The sequence below is a fragment of the Xylaria bambusicola genome, assembly GCF_022495145.1.
Source record: "Xylaria bambusicola strain CBS 139988 unplaced genomic scaffold F5B22scaffold_48, whole genome shotgun sequence".
Lineage (NCBI taxonomy): Eukaryota > Fungi > Ascomycota > Sordariomycetes > Xylariales > Xylariaceae > Xylaria > Xylaria bambusicola.
In genome coordinates, this window is record NW_025953601.1 from 45155 (window position 1) to 62709 (window position 17555).

Consider the following 17555-nt stretch of genomic DNA (forward strand, 5'->3'; position numbering starts at 1 on the left):
ACCATCCCCCCCCTACTCTGCATCTGCCCCGCCCCCCCCCCCCCGCCCCGCCCCCCCCCCCCCCCCCCCCCCCCCCCCCCCCCCCCCCTGTAACACGCCATATAATCCTTTAGTCTTACCAAATGGTCAGTTACGTCGCATTTCCCCTGGCGCACCTTGTTCGGTTATTCTTTTTTACTTCCCAATGCCAGCAACGGCCAGTTGGAGTTGGGGTCTTTGGGGAGTCCTACATTAGTGGCTTGTGCAGCCTGCTTCAAGTGGGACATTCACAGTAAGGTTCATAGCGCTCCGTGAATTCTCTATGGTCCCGCTTCGTATTTAGTAGTAAACGATTTTGTTATTAGTAGGAATAAGCTGTGCTGTATACCCATGCTACTCAATTAGTATGGTTTAGTTCAGGTGGGTAACATGAGGAAACCCCAGTCTTGGGGTCTTCCATGCCGATACTTCAACAATCGTTGCTATAAGTGAAACTAATTGACAATTTGAAAGTTCTGTGGAAGTTCAATTTTGGTGAGGTTTAGCAATTATCGTTCTATAAATTGGATGCGTTGCTACTGTAGAGACTTCCACTTTGCTCAGGCTGACAATTGATTGTATACTCTAAAAGGAGACAGGCAATTTTCATATATAGTAATGTATTCGGCGATTTAAACTCTAATATCTGCCATCCATCAATCTGTTAGAATCAATCTACTTATTTTGCCGGCTGACTCTCAAGTAGGTCTTTCCACTGTTGTACGTTGCTTTCCAACCATGGCGGGACTTGCAGCTGCCACTGTTTAACTAGGTGACACACCATCTTCGTAGCGACAATCTTATCAAGACCCAATTCTTCAGAGTACTTATATTGCCACATAATCAGATATTTAACTATAATCTCATGCTCGTTGTGGCAGAAACACATCCCTCTAAGTGTGTGTTGGATCTTGGGAGCGGATGGTTGGCCAATCCCATCTAGCTCGAGAATACAGCCGCCGGGAAGATAAAGCCAACGGGGTGCATGCATCCCAGTAGACTCGTTTAGCTTGGTGTTATTATTCATGATTGGATTGGGTATATTGTATGTCGTGATCTTGAAGTAAGGTTAATAGTCGAGTGCTAAAAGTTGATCGGGACTATCGCGGTTTGCTCTCCACCTTAAATGCAATTATTATTAAACAATAGCTTTGTGACTAGTCTTCTTCACGAAAGCATTCTCTTATTACTTTCATTCCATGGGTCTTTATCCGTAGCTATCGTCGTATGAAATCATGGTCTTTGTTTTAATCGCTCTTTATATAGTGATATTGTATGCATGATGACCAAAGGAGCTCTTCTATTGTTTATTTCAGCAACAATCATCGTTTGAATGTAGCTCAGTATACATGGATTTCAGTGCATGCTCGGTGCAAGAGTCCGGCAATAGCTGCAACAGCTCCTGCTGTAATCAACCAACTTCCTATCTTGGACCAGTTCGTTACCAAGGGAGCCGAGAGCCGTGTTGACTTGGAGAGCTCAAAGTCTTCCCACGCAATGAAGACACTCCTAAGCCAATATCTGTACTGGAAGTCTGGGTACATGGTAGTGTTCCTTCCTTGTGAGTCCAAAGCCCAAGAGGAACAGCCCGACGACCATACTAGTTTCTTGGCTTTCTCTTGGACAGTATCTATGTCTGTCTGCTCTGCCTCTGACCTAACTTGGACAACATCGGCTTTCTTCCCAAAAACATGAAGGTATCTGGATCGTTGAGACTTGAGAGCATTCAAAATGGGCTTGATAACCCGCATAGTGAAGTTGATCTGGCATTCCGTAGTATAGGTTACTGAACCATGACCGGAAGCGGTGTTGGGTCCCATCATGATGAACATGTTTGGGAAGCCAGAGAGGCATGTGCCGAAATATGACGATGCTGATCCCTCGCTCACTTTATTCCACTAATTATGAAAAGGATATTAGCAGGTGGTCCTTCATCTTCTTAATCTACCCAGGTACAGGTTTTCGCCCCTAACGCTTGACTTACATGTTCTGCCACGCTAACTCCGTCTTCACCATATAGGTTGAGAGAAACCAGTGGTTTTTCCACTTGAAACCCGTTCGCAAGGATAATACCATCTGCCTTGATAGTTCTCCCAGATTTCGTACGTACGCCATTATCAACGATTTCTTCAATAGAATCTTCATAGATAAGCTCCACATTATCGCGATTCAGGCACTCAAGGTAGTCAGTATCCATTACTCGACGCTTACAGCCAACTTCTATATCAGGAACAAGAAACTTCTGATACTTTTCTGGCGAAACCCGTCGGATGTAAGCGCCCTGATAGTCTGCGTACATCTTTCGTATGCCTGCTCCGGTAATAATGTCGAAGCTCTGAAAGTCGTACTCGGCGTAGTAGTTGTGTATACCACGATAGATGCGCATAGCAAATGGAATCCATTGCATAGTCCACTTGAAAAAGGTTGAATATGTGGGATTGGGTCGCTCAAATACCCACTGCGCCTGGCGAGCAAACTGCGTAACCTTTTTTGCTGCCTTTTTACCTTCGCTCAAGACGGGCACTGCTTGCGATGCACTGCAGCCATTTCCTGTATTGTGTCAACGCTGTCTGATACACAGCTCAAACGAAACTGTTCACACAACGATTATGCATCATTTATCTTTTACAAGGCCTCGGATGTTAGCTACAGCATAAATGTAGAGAAACACTCACCGATTACGACCAATTCCTTATCTGTCCAGTTAAAGGAGTGATCCCATCTTGCCGTGTGGAATAACGGACCCTTGAACTTTGAAGCGCCGGGTATTTGGCAATCATTGGGTACAGAGAGCACACCAACAGCAGTTACAAGAATCTTGCAGCGGCGATTATACGTTTCCAGGGTGGCTAAGTCTTTGATAGAGACTAGCCATGTCCCCGAAGCGCTTTCCCAACGAGCCGACTGTACGACTGAGCGAAATCTGGTATGCTTGCCGATGTCGTATTTGGCAGCAACCTTTTCGAAATACGCAAGGATTTCTGGCTGCAAAGGATACTTGCGCGACCAGTTGGGGTTCAGCTCAAAGGAGTATGAATAATAATGTGCAACAACCTACGACGTGTCAGTCCTAGTTACTCAAGGGTTCAGGGAGGATGTCATACATCAACTCCGCAGCCTGGATAGGTGTTCGCCCACCATGTGCCCCCAATGTGGTCAGCTTTCTCGATGATTTCAAAGTTTCGTGTCCCGTACGTGCGAATAAGTTGAACAGCAAAGCCCAGGCCAGACATGCCAGCCCCTATAATGAGAACGTCTGTGTCTAGTTCCGCCATGGCTTTCTCACTTTAGAACATACAATATGAAACTTAAGCTCGTGTCAGTATGGGATTTGAAGAGCCTCCAGCGTGTGAAGAGGAGTAAAGTAACGTCAAATTTCGCCCATTGTTGACATGGGCGAAGTACAGTTGCACGGATTTGTCTAACTATCCCTCGGGCCGTCTTGATCCTCTTCATCGGCTGCCAGACTCAGCCGATACCATAGTAAGACGAACATCGCCTCTGTAGCCTTGTAAAACCCGTGATGTAATGACGTATCACTTCGAGGTGAACCGGATATATCCGGCTGATCTGCTCGGTCACCCTTGAATCGTCAAAGGTAAGATCGGTTTAAATTCGATCCGAATTCTATGTGAATCGTGGCATGGTGATCTTCGGGTTGATTGACCTTCTGACCTTAGTCTGATCTTAGGTATTAAGAAGGGAATCCTATACGTTTATAGAATTCATCCTTCAAGCCACACGATGCAATGCAACACAAAACAAGCCTGCAGAACAACTGCAGGGTTCCTCAGCTAACGCAGATCGGCTTTGGGAATGGTCAAAATAGGATGTAGCGGGGTACATCAGTGCTATACTGAATTTGAATGAGGTAAACGGATCTGTAGATGGATATGTAAATGGAAATTTCAGATGTCGATGTTTACGCGTACAATTACCGGTATCTCTCGTTAAGAACGCCTCTTACAACATTCATCTGCATGCATGCATTAGTGGCATACTTGTTTATTCTCTTAGATTCACCCCCTCCCCACCCCTCCATCTTTTTCCCCACGAGCCTACCCTGTCGATCTCTCACAAAAGCTTGTTTGTATGCACAGTACCTACATCGCGCGCCAAGTCGCATGGCGACGTAGGCTTCACTTCGACCAAAAAGAAACTACAGAAGTAGAGCCTCGTGTGTACCTATACATGAACTCGAAATGGAAGTGATTTGTGTCTTGAGCCTGAAGTACTGGTACCTCTGAATTTCGTGTATTGATAATGGGAAATGCAGCAATTCGTAGATTTGCCATTGGCCTCTTGCTTACGCGCCCTTCGGGTTCAGTCACGATGTCTGAATTGATGACAAATTTGAAAAAATTGCACCATACTCTGAACGACAAGTCTCATATGGCAATGGCGTCACATACATGCCAAAATCATAGCCGATTAACTATCAGCTCAAAACACGATCACGGCGGAGTAAGCAGCTCTGTCTGGGAGGCCACGACGTCCATGCCAAGAAGATCACGGACCTGGGCATGTGATAGCGACAAGCCAGTTGCGAAGTCTGATTAGATACCGACGTCTGCAAAGAAATCTCAAGCCTTCATGAGGATCAAGTTATTCTAATCTCAAAGTTCAAGCTGTGGAAAGCAATCACCTATCACAGAAATAAATGAAATATGGCAACAACAAGGGCGGTGTCAGCTGGCCACGGCGCAGCAACGACCAAAGCTGTCGTCGTAACGTCTCTAGGAAAAGCCAGCGTCGAAGACGTCTTTATGCCCATCGTGCGTGACGACTGGGTCCTTGTCAAGGTGAAGGCTGTCGCGCTCAACCCGACAGACTGGAAGCACGTAGCGTTAGGCGGTACCGATGTTGGGTGCAGAGTGGGATGCGACTATGCCGGTGTCGTGGAGCAGATTGGAAGCAAGGTCACAAATTTCGAGATCGGAGACCGCATAACGGGTTGGGTGCATGGCTCGTGAGTAGATACTACCCTGTACCATCACCGTCTGTTTATCTTCTTGTGAAAGAAACTGACGCGCTTCAAATAGAAACCGAGCGAATCACGAGTCTGGTGCATTTGCCGAATATGCGATTGCGAAAGCTTCTGTGCAGAGGAAAATGCCAGACAATCTAACATTTGAAGAAGCCGCGACGCTAGGCACAGCCATCATGACAGTGGTAAGATAAGATGAAGTTCCATGCTGTTCTCTTTTTGGATCTCTTCCAACACAATTGCTCGTCTGACGCAACCTCACAGGGACAGGGGATGTACATGCGGCTTAATCTCCCGCCCCCGTCGGAGCCAAGCAAGGCGCCAATTCCCATCTTGATATACGGCGGAAGCACAGCGACAGGCATGGTCGCGATCCAATTCGCGAAGCTCTCAGGTTTCCAAGTCCTCACGACATGCTCATCGCACAACTTCGATCTAGTCAAATCCTTCGGGGCCGACGCGGCATTCGACTACAAGTCGCCCACCTGCGCCGCGGACATAAAAGCATTTACACAAAACCGGCTGGCGTATTCCTGGGACTGCACCGGCGATGGTGCGGGCATCTGCGCCGCAGCCATGTCTGACGCCGAGGCCGGGGTATACGGCACCATCATGCCGGCGGACTACGAGCTACTAACCAAGACGAATCCCATGGTGCAGGGCCAGCCCTTCATGCGCGGGTACGACACACAGGGCGAGGACTATTTCTGGTTCGGCCAGACGCCGGTGACGCCGGATGTGGAGGAGATGAAGTACTACCAGTGGTTTCTGGAGCTCACGCAGCCGTTGCTCGAGAGCGGTGCTATTAAACCGCCTCGCGCTGTGATGAATAGGACTGGGGCTGGGTTAGAAGGGGTTTTGAAAGGCCTTGAGGAGATGAAACTTGGGAAGGTTAGCGGGGAGAAATTAGTTTATACTATCTAAATCATTATATGATAGTGTAGATTGTACCTCGAAATATTGAATTGGGTTGATTACGTCGAAAGCATGGCATGCAATTCTCTTGTGCATGGGATTTTTCTCAATGCTAGTTTGGCTGGCAAGTGACACGCAGGCTGTTTAGACTTCGTTTTACTCAACTGCGTTAGGGCAGATAACCTACAATTGCCTGGTTGCGTAAGCCTAAGCTGATATGCCCGAAGGTCTTGTTGCGTGCCCTTGAGCATTTCTCTTCTCTATTCGTCGTGGTCCCTATTGCGATTGCGTAGTGCTGTTGCTTACGGTGGCGTCCGGGAAGTGTAGTAGGGCTACTCAATATCAATAGCTCATTGGAATATTATGTAAATTGACTGATGTAGAGAATTATATTCTTTTTACGACTGTTCTAAGCTATTGAAATGGAGGTATATGGCATCATGGATCGGATTTACTCAGGAAATGCTGTGCTCTTGGCAATCTCTTCCTGCAAGCTTAACTCGACCAGTGACTTCTCACTAGCCTTCTTCATCCGGTCGTAGCAGTCTTTTCCGAGAACAAGCCTTGACACCTTGCCCGTAACTTGACCAGCCATCCCTTCTCCCGTGACGGCCTCAAAGACACGGTCTACACCCCTCTCAGGGTCTCCCATCTGCTTCCCGTGGATGCTCAAGAACTTCCGCATCACCGCGCCCACCGGGTTGTCATAGTGGGGTGACACCTTGTCAGCGTCCCCGCTGGCGTCGGATAGCTGCATCGTAGAGAGTCAGTGGGGTGCATACCATATGATACTAGACAGGGTTCCTGGCAGACTTACAGCGCTAACAAAGTTGGTGCGGAAGTTTCCAAACTCGACAATTAGCACACGGATATTGTGAGGTGCCACCTCGTGCGCGAGCGCTTCGGATGCAGCCTCGAGAGCAGCTTTAGAAGCACTGTATAAAGAGCATGAAGGCAGAGGATCTCGAGCCGCACCGCTTGAGACCATGACGATGGTGCCAGAGCGCTGAGCCCGCATCACCGGGAGGGCCGCTTGTGTTGTGTACAAGGGGCCGAAGAAGTTGGTGTTGATCTGGAGAGTTGCGTCTTTCTCACTTTTTCACAAGCTTAGCTAACCTATGTCACATCAAAACCGAGCTCATGCTTACCTGATATCCTCGCAAGCACCTAGGATAGAGTACCCAGCGTTGTTGACAAGATAATCAATGTGACCGACGGCCTTTATCTTGGACGCAATGCTAGTCTGGGACTCAGTCATATCAAGCTCAATGACCGAACCTCCTGCCTGTTCAATCTTCTGGACAGCATCGGCAGACTTGGCTTTGCTGCGCACGGATGCGACGAGTTGATGGCCACCGCGAAGAACGCGAAGACACAAGGCGAGACCCAGCCCATTGGAAGCTCCAGTAATAAGCCAGACTGGGGACGACATGATTGTGCTTTTTTCCCCCTTGATAGAAGTAGAAATAAGTGGTGTTGTGAGCAATAAGGGGTCAGAGTTGACTGGAGGGTAAAGAATAGGCGTTGGGAAATGGGGAGCAAGGTACAGAGGTAAGAGGAAGGGAGAAGATGAGAAGATCCTGACGACTTGTGAGAAATCTCTCTTTCGTTTAAGAGACAACAAAAGACAATACCTACAACTTGTGATATGTTGTCTCAATCGGTGATAAATGGGTAACACCGACTGCTCGTGGCCGGTGCCTTGTCTGGCCTTGGTACAGATCCCTGCTCGCAATGCAGACGCAGTGGGGTGGCGGGGTATTGTCCTTACTGTCCTCGCCAACAGCCAAAATGTTGTCATTCTTACCTCAGCCCCCCTTTTTCATGCCACCAGGTACTGGTACATCTCTTTGATTGTAGTAATAGATATACCGGTACGACATTGTCACATAAACTAAGGTAAAACAGCTTGAAGGCGAGCTGTAAGCGTATTACGCGTAGCTATGTGGTGTAGATAGATAATAGTATAGAGCTATGGCTGCAACACTGGCATCGTGATTTCATTAGCTGCCCATATTCATGCGCACGAATTCCAATATAGTGATAAATACATGATCAACCACGTCGCCCACAAATCGGATAAACGGATGTTGCCGATCCCAGCAAGTTTCCCGACAAGTTGGTACGCCACTTACATAGTGTTCTACCCACACAGGTAAGTAACACGTTGATTGTCGGATTCAAAATGGTCCGAGGGGTCCATCCTGACGGACGGGTGTCTGACTGCACCGTTCTCTGTCCGCCAGGCCCGCGACGGAAATATGCCCCTACAACTTGCATAGGTACTACACATATACGCTATACGTGTGCCACACCTTAGATAGTTGTCTCACAAACGATTATCACTGCCGCCTTGCTGCTGTTCGGAGAGCGAACATGCATGATCAGAGCTAGACCACGATCGCACTGCCGGGCAGAGCCGGGAGGGGTGGCTCGGATGCATTTACACTAAGCCCGCTCCCGCACGCGGACCGGGTCCGCCGGCTAGCTACCGCTCCCATACGCTACGGCTAGTGCCCGCGACATTCTGTGCCGACTTTCAGTTGTGCATGTACCCACTGCAGAGCCCCTTACCACGACAACGTAGGGGCGGAACAGGAGACAAGATGGCATATCTGCGACATCGAGCAGCGAATTGCACTTCGGGATGGAGATGAGCGGATCTTCATAGACATCTGACACGGATCGCCGTCTATTCCAAATGCCTCGTATACCCAGCCGGTACGCTTGGCTACCAGCTTCTACATACGTATACACCGAAGGTGGTTGATAGACTTTGAACGAAGGCCAAGCTGGTATGTCTAAGTATCGCGGTGTACATTGTAGCAGCCTGTGATGCTGCTTTGGCCCTAAGAGTCACGGAGATCCCCCTAGAGCCCTACTACCATGGAATACCGTCCGGGATGAGTATCGCCCTCTTGGTCAGGGCCCAATACTTGAGGCTTCGGCCGAGGCTCAGCTTACACCGCTCAGCGACATATACTAAAGGCGTTGAGCTAAAAGGAAAAAAAAACCTGAGCCGAGCTGGGTATTGATGACCAAGTTGCCGTATAAATTCGAGGAGTAACTGGTAGGTAGGAGTGATCACCTACCAAGACTATGAAGTAATTCGACTAAAATAGTCAAAATGTGTCTTCGTTCGGTTTGCAGTTATGTAACCGCCGCTTGCGGATTCGCGTCTGTCACCGCAGCATCTCGTCTCTTAGGTTCCTCCTTTGGCATCCCCAGCAAGAATGCAACTTTCGACTACATAGTGGTCGGAGGCGGTAACGCTGGCCTTACCATAGCCACACGCCTTGCAGAACAGCAGAGCGGCCGTGTCGCCGTTGTCGAGGCCGGCACATTCTATGAGCTCGGCAACGGGAATCTGAGCCAGGTACCAGGCTATGATAACATGTGGATCTCCAAAGCCAAAGATGACTGGCAACCACTTATTGACTGGGGCTATGTCACCACGCCCCAACCGGTACGTATCAAGCATCAACTTACGGCCATGGAACCTGAGCAGCATGAACTAACACTTCTTGCAGTATGCTCTTAACACAGAGCTGCATTACGCACGGGGCAAGACCCTCGGCGGCTGCTCAGCCAGGAACTACATGATATACCAGCGGCCAACTGTCGGCTCCTGCAAGATGTGGGCCGACGCCGTGGCGGACGATAGTTACACGTGGGAGAATATGCTTCCGTATTACCAAAAAAGCATATGCTTCACTCCTCCAAGTGACCTCCGCTTCGCCAACTCGACACCACTTTTTGACACTTCCGTCATGGGTGATTGCAGTGGACCGCTTTCAGTGACATATTCAAACTACGCCAACTCTTTCGCGTCATGGGCCACTGACGGCCTCACGGAGATGGGAATGAAACCCATCGAAGGGTTCCAGAGTGGTGCGCTTCTGGGGCAGTCTTACGTCATGTCTACCATTGACGCCAAGACGCAGACTCGAGATTCATCTGCAACCTCCTTTCTGAGGAAGGCTTTAGACTACCCTAACCATTCGGTCTATACCTTGAGTCAAGCCAAGAAGATTTTGTTCGATGAGGAAAAAAGAGCTACCGGAGTCGAAGTCGATACACTAGGCAGCCGCTACGTACTGACTGCTTCCAAAGAAGTCATCATCTCAGCAGGAGTATTTGCTTCGCCCCAGCTTTTAATGGTATCGGGCGTAGGTCCAGCAGAGAATTTGAAGAAGCTTGATATTCCAATCATCGCCAACCGACCCGGCGTGGGCCAGGGCATGCAAGACCACCTCTATTTCGGTCCAGCGTACAGAGTAGTCGGAACAACAACCTCGTCTCTCGTCTCAAGTCCGGAATACGCAGCTAAAGCAGCCAAAGACTTCGAACAAAGCGCGTCGGGAATACTCACCAATCCTTCCAACGACATTCTTGGATGGGAGAAGTTTCCCGAGTCCATCCGAAGCACCTTCTCGGCCGAAACTCTAGATTCTCTCGCCGAGTATCCTGCAGATTGGCCCGAGATCGAATACCTCGCCATCGCAGGTTATCTCGGCTACCAGAATATCTCCGGCGGCAGCGATCCGGGCGACGGTTCCCAGTATGCTACTATGGGAGTAGCGCTCGCGCAGCCGCGATCGCGGGGCAACGTGACCATCACCTCGGCAGACAACGCCGTCCTCCCCGTCATCAACCCCAATTACTTCTCCGACGCGGCAGATGTCGAAGTCGCCATTGCCGGCTTCAAGCGCGCGCGCGAGTTCTTCAATTCTACTGCCATTCGTCCCTTCAGGGCCGATGACGAAGAGGCGTTTCCCGGGCTAGGGGTGTCCACCGACGCGGAGATCGAACAGGTTATTAAGCAGAGCTTTCAGACCATTTTTCACGCTTCGTGCACATGTGCGATGGGCTTGCCGAACGATACCATGGCGGTCGTTGACTCGGCGGCTAGAGTCTACGGTGTTAAAGGTCTCCGTGTCGTTGATGCCTCTGCCTTCCCGTTCGTGCCGGCGGGACATCCGATGGGAACTGTGTGTAAGTGCTTGTAGATCCAAGTCCATTTCGTTTGTATGATGCTGACAGTTCTTCATAGATGCTCTGGCAGAGAAGATTGCGGCCAATATTACTGGTTCAAGTTAGGGGTGATGCACAGGGGGTTGGCGAGAAATAAATTTGCACGCCATAGAGTTTCAAGTCCTGCGTAATTACCTGAATATCTATAGCTCTTATAATTGACAATGTATAACGCTCAAGTTGCGAATTACACTATCGATCGTATGAATAATCATTTCCAAGTTCGCATTCATAGCGCGTGTATCCTGTCTATCATAAGATCTCACACTACTAGTGCGTTGATGTAGATGCCAAGACTGGCCTGCTCATAGCTCAACCCCGCTTATGCCCTCGCCATCCCCCTTTTTATGTGATATTTTGTAGTCTTCAGTGAGTTTCGTCAAATCTACTATATCACTTTGGCTCAGTAACGAAATGGAAAAAACTTTTGAACACGGGTGTTCTAATTACGGTAGACTGGACAGCTCTCATTCTGATAAAGACTACCTAAGTAACCGTGCCTTGTATCTCGCATCCCTTTCCTCAAGTATCTCCAAGATTTAGCATTCTATTTGCTTTGCCGACCGAAGACATCCTAACTACCTAGATACACATGCAGAAACAAATCTCAGTTCATGCCGTCCTATCCCGGAACATGATCTCATACTTAGGATCAGGAATATCCATATCAAAGAACATGATATTCTCGGGTCGGCGCTGCCCGCTCAACTTCAGGTCATAGCGCTGCAGGAATTCAATGATAAGCAGCTTGCTGATCAGACTGCCCATAAACCTTCCCGGACACATGTATCTTCCGTGTCCGAAGTGCAGACTCCCGGAGTACGACGAAGTGAACTGCAAGCCATTGTGGTCCGTCTCCTTATTGCGTCTCAGTCGCTCAAACCTGAACCCATCGAAAGCTTCCGGGTTCTCAAAGGTGGGTTCAGAGAGAGACATGGGCACGCCTGCGAAGGAGATGTGTGCGTCCTTCGGTAGCACTTCCCCTGAGGATAGAGTGTGGTCTTTCATCATCTTCCTGTTAACGGACACTGTAACCTCCGAGTTAGCTTTTTCGTTAGAGTCTAGGCAGCTGTAAAAGGCATAACATGTGTACCTACGTTTCGAGGGTGGGTGGAATCTCTGCGATTCTTTCAAAAAGCTGTCGAGTTTCCACATCTTGGATAGATCCGCATTCGTCAGACGTGAGGAATCACGGCCCACAATGCTCTCGATTTCCTCCCGTAATGGAGGAGCCCATCGCTCAAAGTCATTAGCCAGATCCATGAGGGCATTGGTGATAGTGTTTGAAGTGGTGTGGGCTGCACCGAAGCTAACACCTGTGAGCCGATGTGCCATCTGCGGCACGTTGGTCTCTCCGGGCTTCGAGGTCTCAATGAGCCATTCCAAGGTTGTCATCTCCTCGTTCTTGACCTTGGCCGCCCATAGCTGCGGATGTTCGTGGCGCCATGCTAGTGTCTGTTCGATCACTGGGCGGACGAGCCGTCTGATTGTGCGGCGGCATCGATGAATGCGGTACGTATGGGGTGTGAAGAGGGACACGAGCGGCCATGCTATCTTGGGTACTAGTTTCAAAGTGACTGCTCCCATGAAGACGTTCTGTGCATATCCAATCACAGCTGGAACCCATTCTGGGTCACGACAGATATCAGGTCCAACAATAGTTCGAGCCACCATCTGTGTAACGAGCTCTAAGATCTTAGGCTGCGCCGCGATAGGAGTCCAGTCTTGTAACAGGTGTTAGTGGTATTTCTCTGGCACCATTTCATTCTCGACAATGCAGAAAGACTTGCCTTGATATCGGCCGAAATGCTTAATAAACGCATATGAAGCCTCATTCGAGGCAGGTCCAATTTGCTGGCCAATCCTGGCGATATACTGCGCCTTGATAGCATCGATCGTAGCATGAGCAAAGATGTCATAATCTAGCGTAGTCCAATTCCCGATGAAGAACTTTAACAAGAACGACGTGTCAACATACACTTCATTCGATTGAGGTCGATTTCATCATCATGCTTACATCTGAGGTGGCATGGGAGTTGCTGCCAACAGTGCCCGGAAGCTCTTTGATTTCTGGCAGAAATCGTGGTGGCAGGACGATAGAGGTGCGATCAAGAGATGGCAAAGTGAAGATGGTATTTGGAAACTTCTTGAATGAGCTATGGATGATTTCTGGGCCATGTTTGAACCAGTGTTGGCGCGGACGTATCGCCCGAAAGAAGTAGTTCTTCAGATCAGCTCCTACCAGAGGGTACTTGCTCTTCGCATTTGAATCGTATAGCTGCAACACGACAGTTAAAGCCGCTATAGCGATTCCGAGCAGAATAGCATTGGAACTACCGTGAGGCAGACTCAGTAGACCTTCATTCAGAGTAGTATTCATCTTAGCTTGAGAGGACTAGAATCAGGAAAAAGGCGGTCTTCGTGATGATATTGTGTCAATTGAAATTACTGTCAGTTAGACGAACTTAGTGATGCTGACCCAAATTTCAAAACGGCGCTTATATCATTATTTCGAGCACCAACTACAGCTTTCCGCAATAAACTCTTTGTGTTCCCCAATGCCAAAGCCCTAGTAAACAGATGTATGTCCAACTATGACCATCAAATCCCATTGTAGACCATGAAGATGTGTGAGCAATACTGAGGCTTTCCCGAGTCGACAAGGTGATCTACCATCTGTTAACGCCACGCCCGTAGTATATCGGCTTAGCTGAGTTGCCAGAATATTCCCCAATTGAGCCCAGCTGCAGCTGCATGTGCATACAATGCTACCCAAGCTACCAGTGACAGGGGTAACAACATGGAATCAACCCCGCCCCTGAATTCACCCCACTACTTTTTACACGTACTATTCAGTCCTGCATTAGATTGCATCGCCCGAGGAGGGTGTGTATGGACGATTCCTTGAGCCGCGTAATGACGGGTCCTGCCGGGTTGGCTGACGATCAAATTAAGCTTATCACGAATAAACGTCCTGATCGTCTCCTGCGTAGAAGGTACTGTAGGACATTATCCTTTTTCAAAGTATGCTATGATCAATTCACATATTTCGGAGAGCGAAGAGGGTCGGCTCTGGTAACATGACATCAATGAAGCTTACATTCCTATGAACTGCGACACACATGGGAATTCGCCACAAGTGTCTCAGCCATGTCTCTCACACCCACCGAAAACCCGATTACTATAGCATGTCTTCGATCGATTCGTGACAACACGATCGCCAACGTAACTTGAAGTAGTTTTATGTATTAGTTATCAATCGGATGATAAGGTGCGTTAGAAGTATGTCAATCCTCAAGTCCATTCGCGGTCCGATGAGATTGGCATTCTAGTAAGCTGAATGACCACTCGCACACGCCCGGAGTCGGCATGCGGGTGAATCAAGGTGATCATCGTTTCTGTATACGCGTTGGGCGATGTATTAGGAGAAGTTGCGAAGGGCGACTTGAGGCAACTCTTAGTTCAACATAGGCTCTACTTTATAAGGCCAGTCCCTCCTAAGTTATGTAGTTGGCCGTGTAGTTTCGAACCGAATTGGCTCAAAGTCATACTGAACACTATCGCTCATCATACCACATCACATCGAGTATTCTCTTCTGAGCTATCATGGCTGTCACGAAGCGTTCAGTAAGATCACTGTCTTTTCATTTCACTCATGTTAGTGCTGACGAATGCCCTCTTCAACTGTAGTCTTTGGTCCTCGACACTGCTCGTCAGGCTCTTAGACAAGCTGAAAAACTTGTCCGCTATCTCGAGGAGAATGGTTTGGACGAACCAAATTTTACTGCTTCCTCTCCTCCTCATCCAGAGAACGACGAGTACGATGCTATCTGCACCAACTTGACTCAAGCTACTCAGGATCTCACGCTTCTCGCTAAGGGGCCCTTGTCATGGATTCGCACGTTTTGCTGCTGCCACCATGATCTGGCCGCTTGGCAAGTTGCACTACGATTCAAATTCTTCACCACCGTACCTCTAGGCAAGTCTATTTCTGTTAAAGAGATGGCCTCTGTCGCAGGTATGGACGAAGACCGACTTCGGCGCGTCATGAAGTTCTTGACCACACAGCGGTGCTTCCAAGAACTTGAAGACGACAGGTTTGAGCACACTTCTTTATCAGCCTACATTGCTAAGAACAAGGATATTGAGCAATGTTTTGCTTTCGAGTAAGTTAGCTGAATCAGCGGAATATGTACTCTAAATACTTACCATACCAGGGCGGACGAGATGTTTGAAGCATCTTCACTCACAGCAAGCTCAATCCAAAAAGCGCCGTACACATCCGAAGCAAAGGATAGTGCGTTCAACCTAAGGTTTGGCACTTCACCATATACATGGTACGCCGAGAACCCCGAGCGCGGGGCACGATTCGCTTCAGCAATGGCAGGATATGTTCAAAGTATGCCGTCTTCTTCCCATGAGCGTCTATTACGAGAACTAATAGAAATAGTGAACCGAGACACCACTGAGTTGCGCAGCCGGTTCCCTTGGGCTCAACTTGGGAAAACGAAGGTTGTCGATGTTGGAGGCGGAAGCGGACATGTCTCTATCTATCTAGCAGCTGTAAGTCTAGGTGAAGAGTGCTATTTCAACCGACCTAACACAATATGCAGGAATTCCCGAATCTGAGCTTTCTTGTTCAAGACGTCAACACTGTGATGCTTGAACAGGGTCCGAAGCGCGTAGACTACCCCCAGGTTCAAGATCGAGTTTCCTTCATGGAATACAGCTTTTACGACCCCCAGCCTGTCACTGATGCTGGGCTATTCTTCCTCCGTCAGGTAATTCACAATTATCCAGACGATGTCTGTGTGAAGATTTTCAAGTCATTCGTTCCCGCAATGGAGAGAGGCTCTCAAAGGCCGAATCTGTTAATTAATGATATGCTCCTCCCTCCGCCTAACGTCGAGGCCAAAGTCGAAGAGCATCACTTACGACAGATTGACATTCACATGCTGAATGGATATGCAGCCAAGCAACGAACTTTACTTGAGTTTGAAACTATTCTAAAACAAGCGGATCCGCGATTTGAGGCAAGTCTAGAAACATTTTACGATCAATTTGAGAATACAGCACTAACGTGGGCGTTGTCATAGGTTGTGAAGGTCCATGGGAAAGGAGTCATGGGTTTGATCGAGGTACAACTGAAGCATTGAGGCCGAAGCTAGAATTTCCTGGATATAAGGAGCAGAGATCTGATATAAGACGCATGATTTGAAAGTCAAATAGGGTAGAGATGAATTAATCTATTATCACAAGGTCTAGAGGAGCTTTTTACAAATCTTGAAGCAGCTCACGAATAATTCTCAAAGCCTGTTCAGATTATGAACACGTTTCGTTCCTAGCTCTTACTGAATTTTCGAGTGGAACGGATGACCGAATCATCAAACTATTAAGATAGAATGAACTTAAGTGGCACTCAACTACGCCTAGAACCATGATTCTTGACTGTTGGCTACTCTTGAGGATAGTCTCTCACGAACAAAAATCACCTAGTTCCGTTTACAGTCATGGCTCCGCCAGTTGGAATCTGTTAGATTCTCGTATTCACTATTATCACGAAGTGAAGCAGAGCGTTGTAGTGGCAAATTCGTTGCGTAGCATCAGAATTTGCCTGACAATCTACGGTCAATATGGTTTGGCGAGATTCAAGTTACTCACAGAATATTAAGACTGATGAACTATAATTTCGCTTATTCTAGTTAAGATGGCTGCAGAGGCTGGCTTTTGTGATGTTGCCACATGAACTATTCCCGTTGTTTATTGGTCTATATCCGCTTATCAGTGCTACGGACTGCATAAAATGACTAGTTATTTGTATTCAAGAAGAAGATCATTTGGCTTAACGGAAGTGAAGCTTTAATCAGCAATTCAGCAATGTCCAATCGGATATCATATGTTTGAACCCTATCCACATGTCTCCGGTACTCGGATCCCTTCGGCACATAGGTCAAGCAATGCCTGAAACCTTTGCAGATAACGCGTATTCTTGCCCTGTATGTTCATTGTTACATCATAAGACGAAGCATCAAGCATAAGCAACAGTTGCCTGCATGAATCCTTTGATAGGAAACAACATGTAATGTCCATCCTTGAAACACCAAGGGGGGCGTGGATAGAGTAAACCCTATAGACCTGCTACTAGAACGCAGAAACATCTCGGTGTGCGATATGGATGATCAGTTTTTGAGGACTCAGATTAGAGACATGTACTGATACACAGGCGTTCCGAGGTTCTGCAATGCTGACACTAGAGACACATTCCCAGATTCGTATGACATATCAACCACTTGTTGATCATTCGTTGACTCGGTTAGAATAATACTTGCGGGTCTGGCTCAAATCTGATTCACAAGTGTACAGCACGATGACAAGAAGTAGCATGAAGTGCTTGATCAACAGCGTGCCTCGGTAAGTATGTAAGCCTCGTGTACCAATGACGCGCACTTGAGGGGTATGAGGGAACACTGTCAGAACGGACGATCTAGATCTGCGACTTACTACTTGCCAATCTTTGTGGCCGCAGGCATCAAGACAACCATAGAAGATACCTAGGCAGTCATATTGTTAAACTCTTTTCATATATATCAAGACCCTCTGC

The 17555-nt window shown here is 48.1% G+C and overlaps 6 protein-coding genes across 6 annotated transcripts; 3 read left to right on the top strand and 3 right to left on the bottom strand.

The window, feature by feature from the left end:
• Positions 1-1309: 1309 nt before the first annotated feature.
• F5B22DRAFT_620612 (putative monooxygenase) lies at positions 1310-3905 on the bottom strand. The gene is made up of 4 exons (XM_047975858.1): positions 3123-3905; positions 2694-3072; positions 2003-2568; positions 1310-1916 (listed from the first exon to the last, which is right to left on the bottom strand). Exons 1-4 carry the CDS (start codon positions 3291-3293, stop codon positions 1359-1361), a joined length of 1674 nt encoding a protein of 557 aa, XP_047827410.1. The 5' UTR covers positions 3294-3905; the 3' UTR covers positions 1310-1358.
• Positions 3906-4539: 634 nt separating this feature from the next.
• On the top strand, positions 4540-5929 carry F5B22DRAFT_659208 (putative alcohol dehydrogenase; the record flags this gene model as incomplete). Its single annotated transcript, XM_047980183.1, has 3 exons — positions 4540-4987; positions 5061-5190; positions 5270-5929. Exons 1-3 carry the CDS (start codon positions 4686-4688, stop codon positions 5927-5929), a joined length of 1092 nt encoding a protein of 363 aa, XP_047827411.1. The 5' UTR covers positions 4540-4685.
• Positions 5930-6371: 442 nt separating this feature from the next.
• F5B22DRAFT_649938 (putative short-chain dehydrogenase) lies at positions 6372-7352 on the bottom strand (the record flags this gene model as incomplete). Its single annotated transcript, XM_047979238.1, has 3 exons — positions 6372-6671; positions 6738-7014; positions 7069-7352. 3 exons carry the CDS (start codon positions 7350-7352, stop codon positions 6372-6374), a joined length of 861 nt encoding a protein of 286 aa, XP_047827412.1.
• Positions 7353-8644: 1292 nt separating this feature from the next.
• On the top strand, positions 8645-11129 carry F5B22DRAFT_397463 (GMC oxidoreductase). The gene is made up of 3 exons (XM_047971438.1): positions 8645-9386; positions 9451-10915; positions 10974-11129. The coding sequence occupies exons 1-3, from the start codon at positions 9048-9050 to the stop codon at positions 11018-11020; spliced, it is 1851 nt and encodes a 616-aa protein (XP_047827413.1). The 5' UTR covers positions 8645-9047; the 3' UTR covers positions 11021-11129.
• Positions 11130-11566: 437 nt separating this feature from the next.
• On the bottom strand, positions 11567-13334 carry F5B22DRAFT_649940 (putative cytochrome P450; the record flags this gene model as incomplete). The annotated part of the gene is made up of 4 exons (XM_047979239.1): positions 11567-11982; positions 12052-12655; positions 12713-12904; positions 12972-13334. 4 exons carry the CDS (start codon positions 13332-13334, stop codon positions 11567-11569), a joined length of 1575 nt encoding a protein of 524 aa, XP_047827414.1.
• A 1075-nt stretch (positions 13335-14409) lies between these two features.
• F5B22DRAFT_659214 (putative O-methyltransferase) lies at positions 14410-16147 on the top strand. Its single transcript, XM_047980184.1, has 6 exons — positions 14410-14581; positions 14645-15120; positions 15172-15353; positions 15405-15517; positions 15568-15987; positions 16051-16147. The coding sequence occupies exons 1-6, from the start codon at positions 14561-14563 to the stop codon at positions 16108-16110; spliced, it is 1272 nt and encodes a 423-aa protein (XP_047827415.1). The 5' UTR covers positions 14410-14560; the 3' UTR covers positions 16111-16147.
• Positions 16148-17555: the final 1408 nt, after the last annotated feature.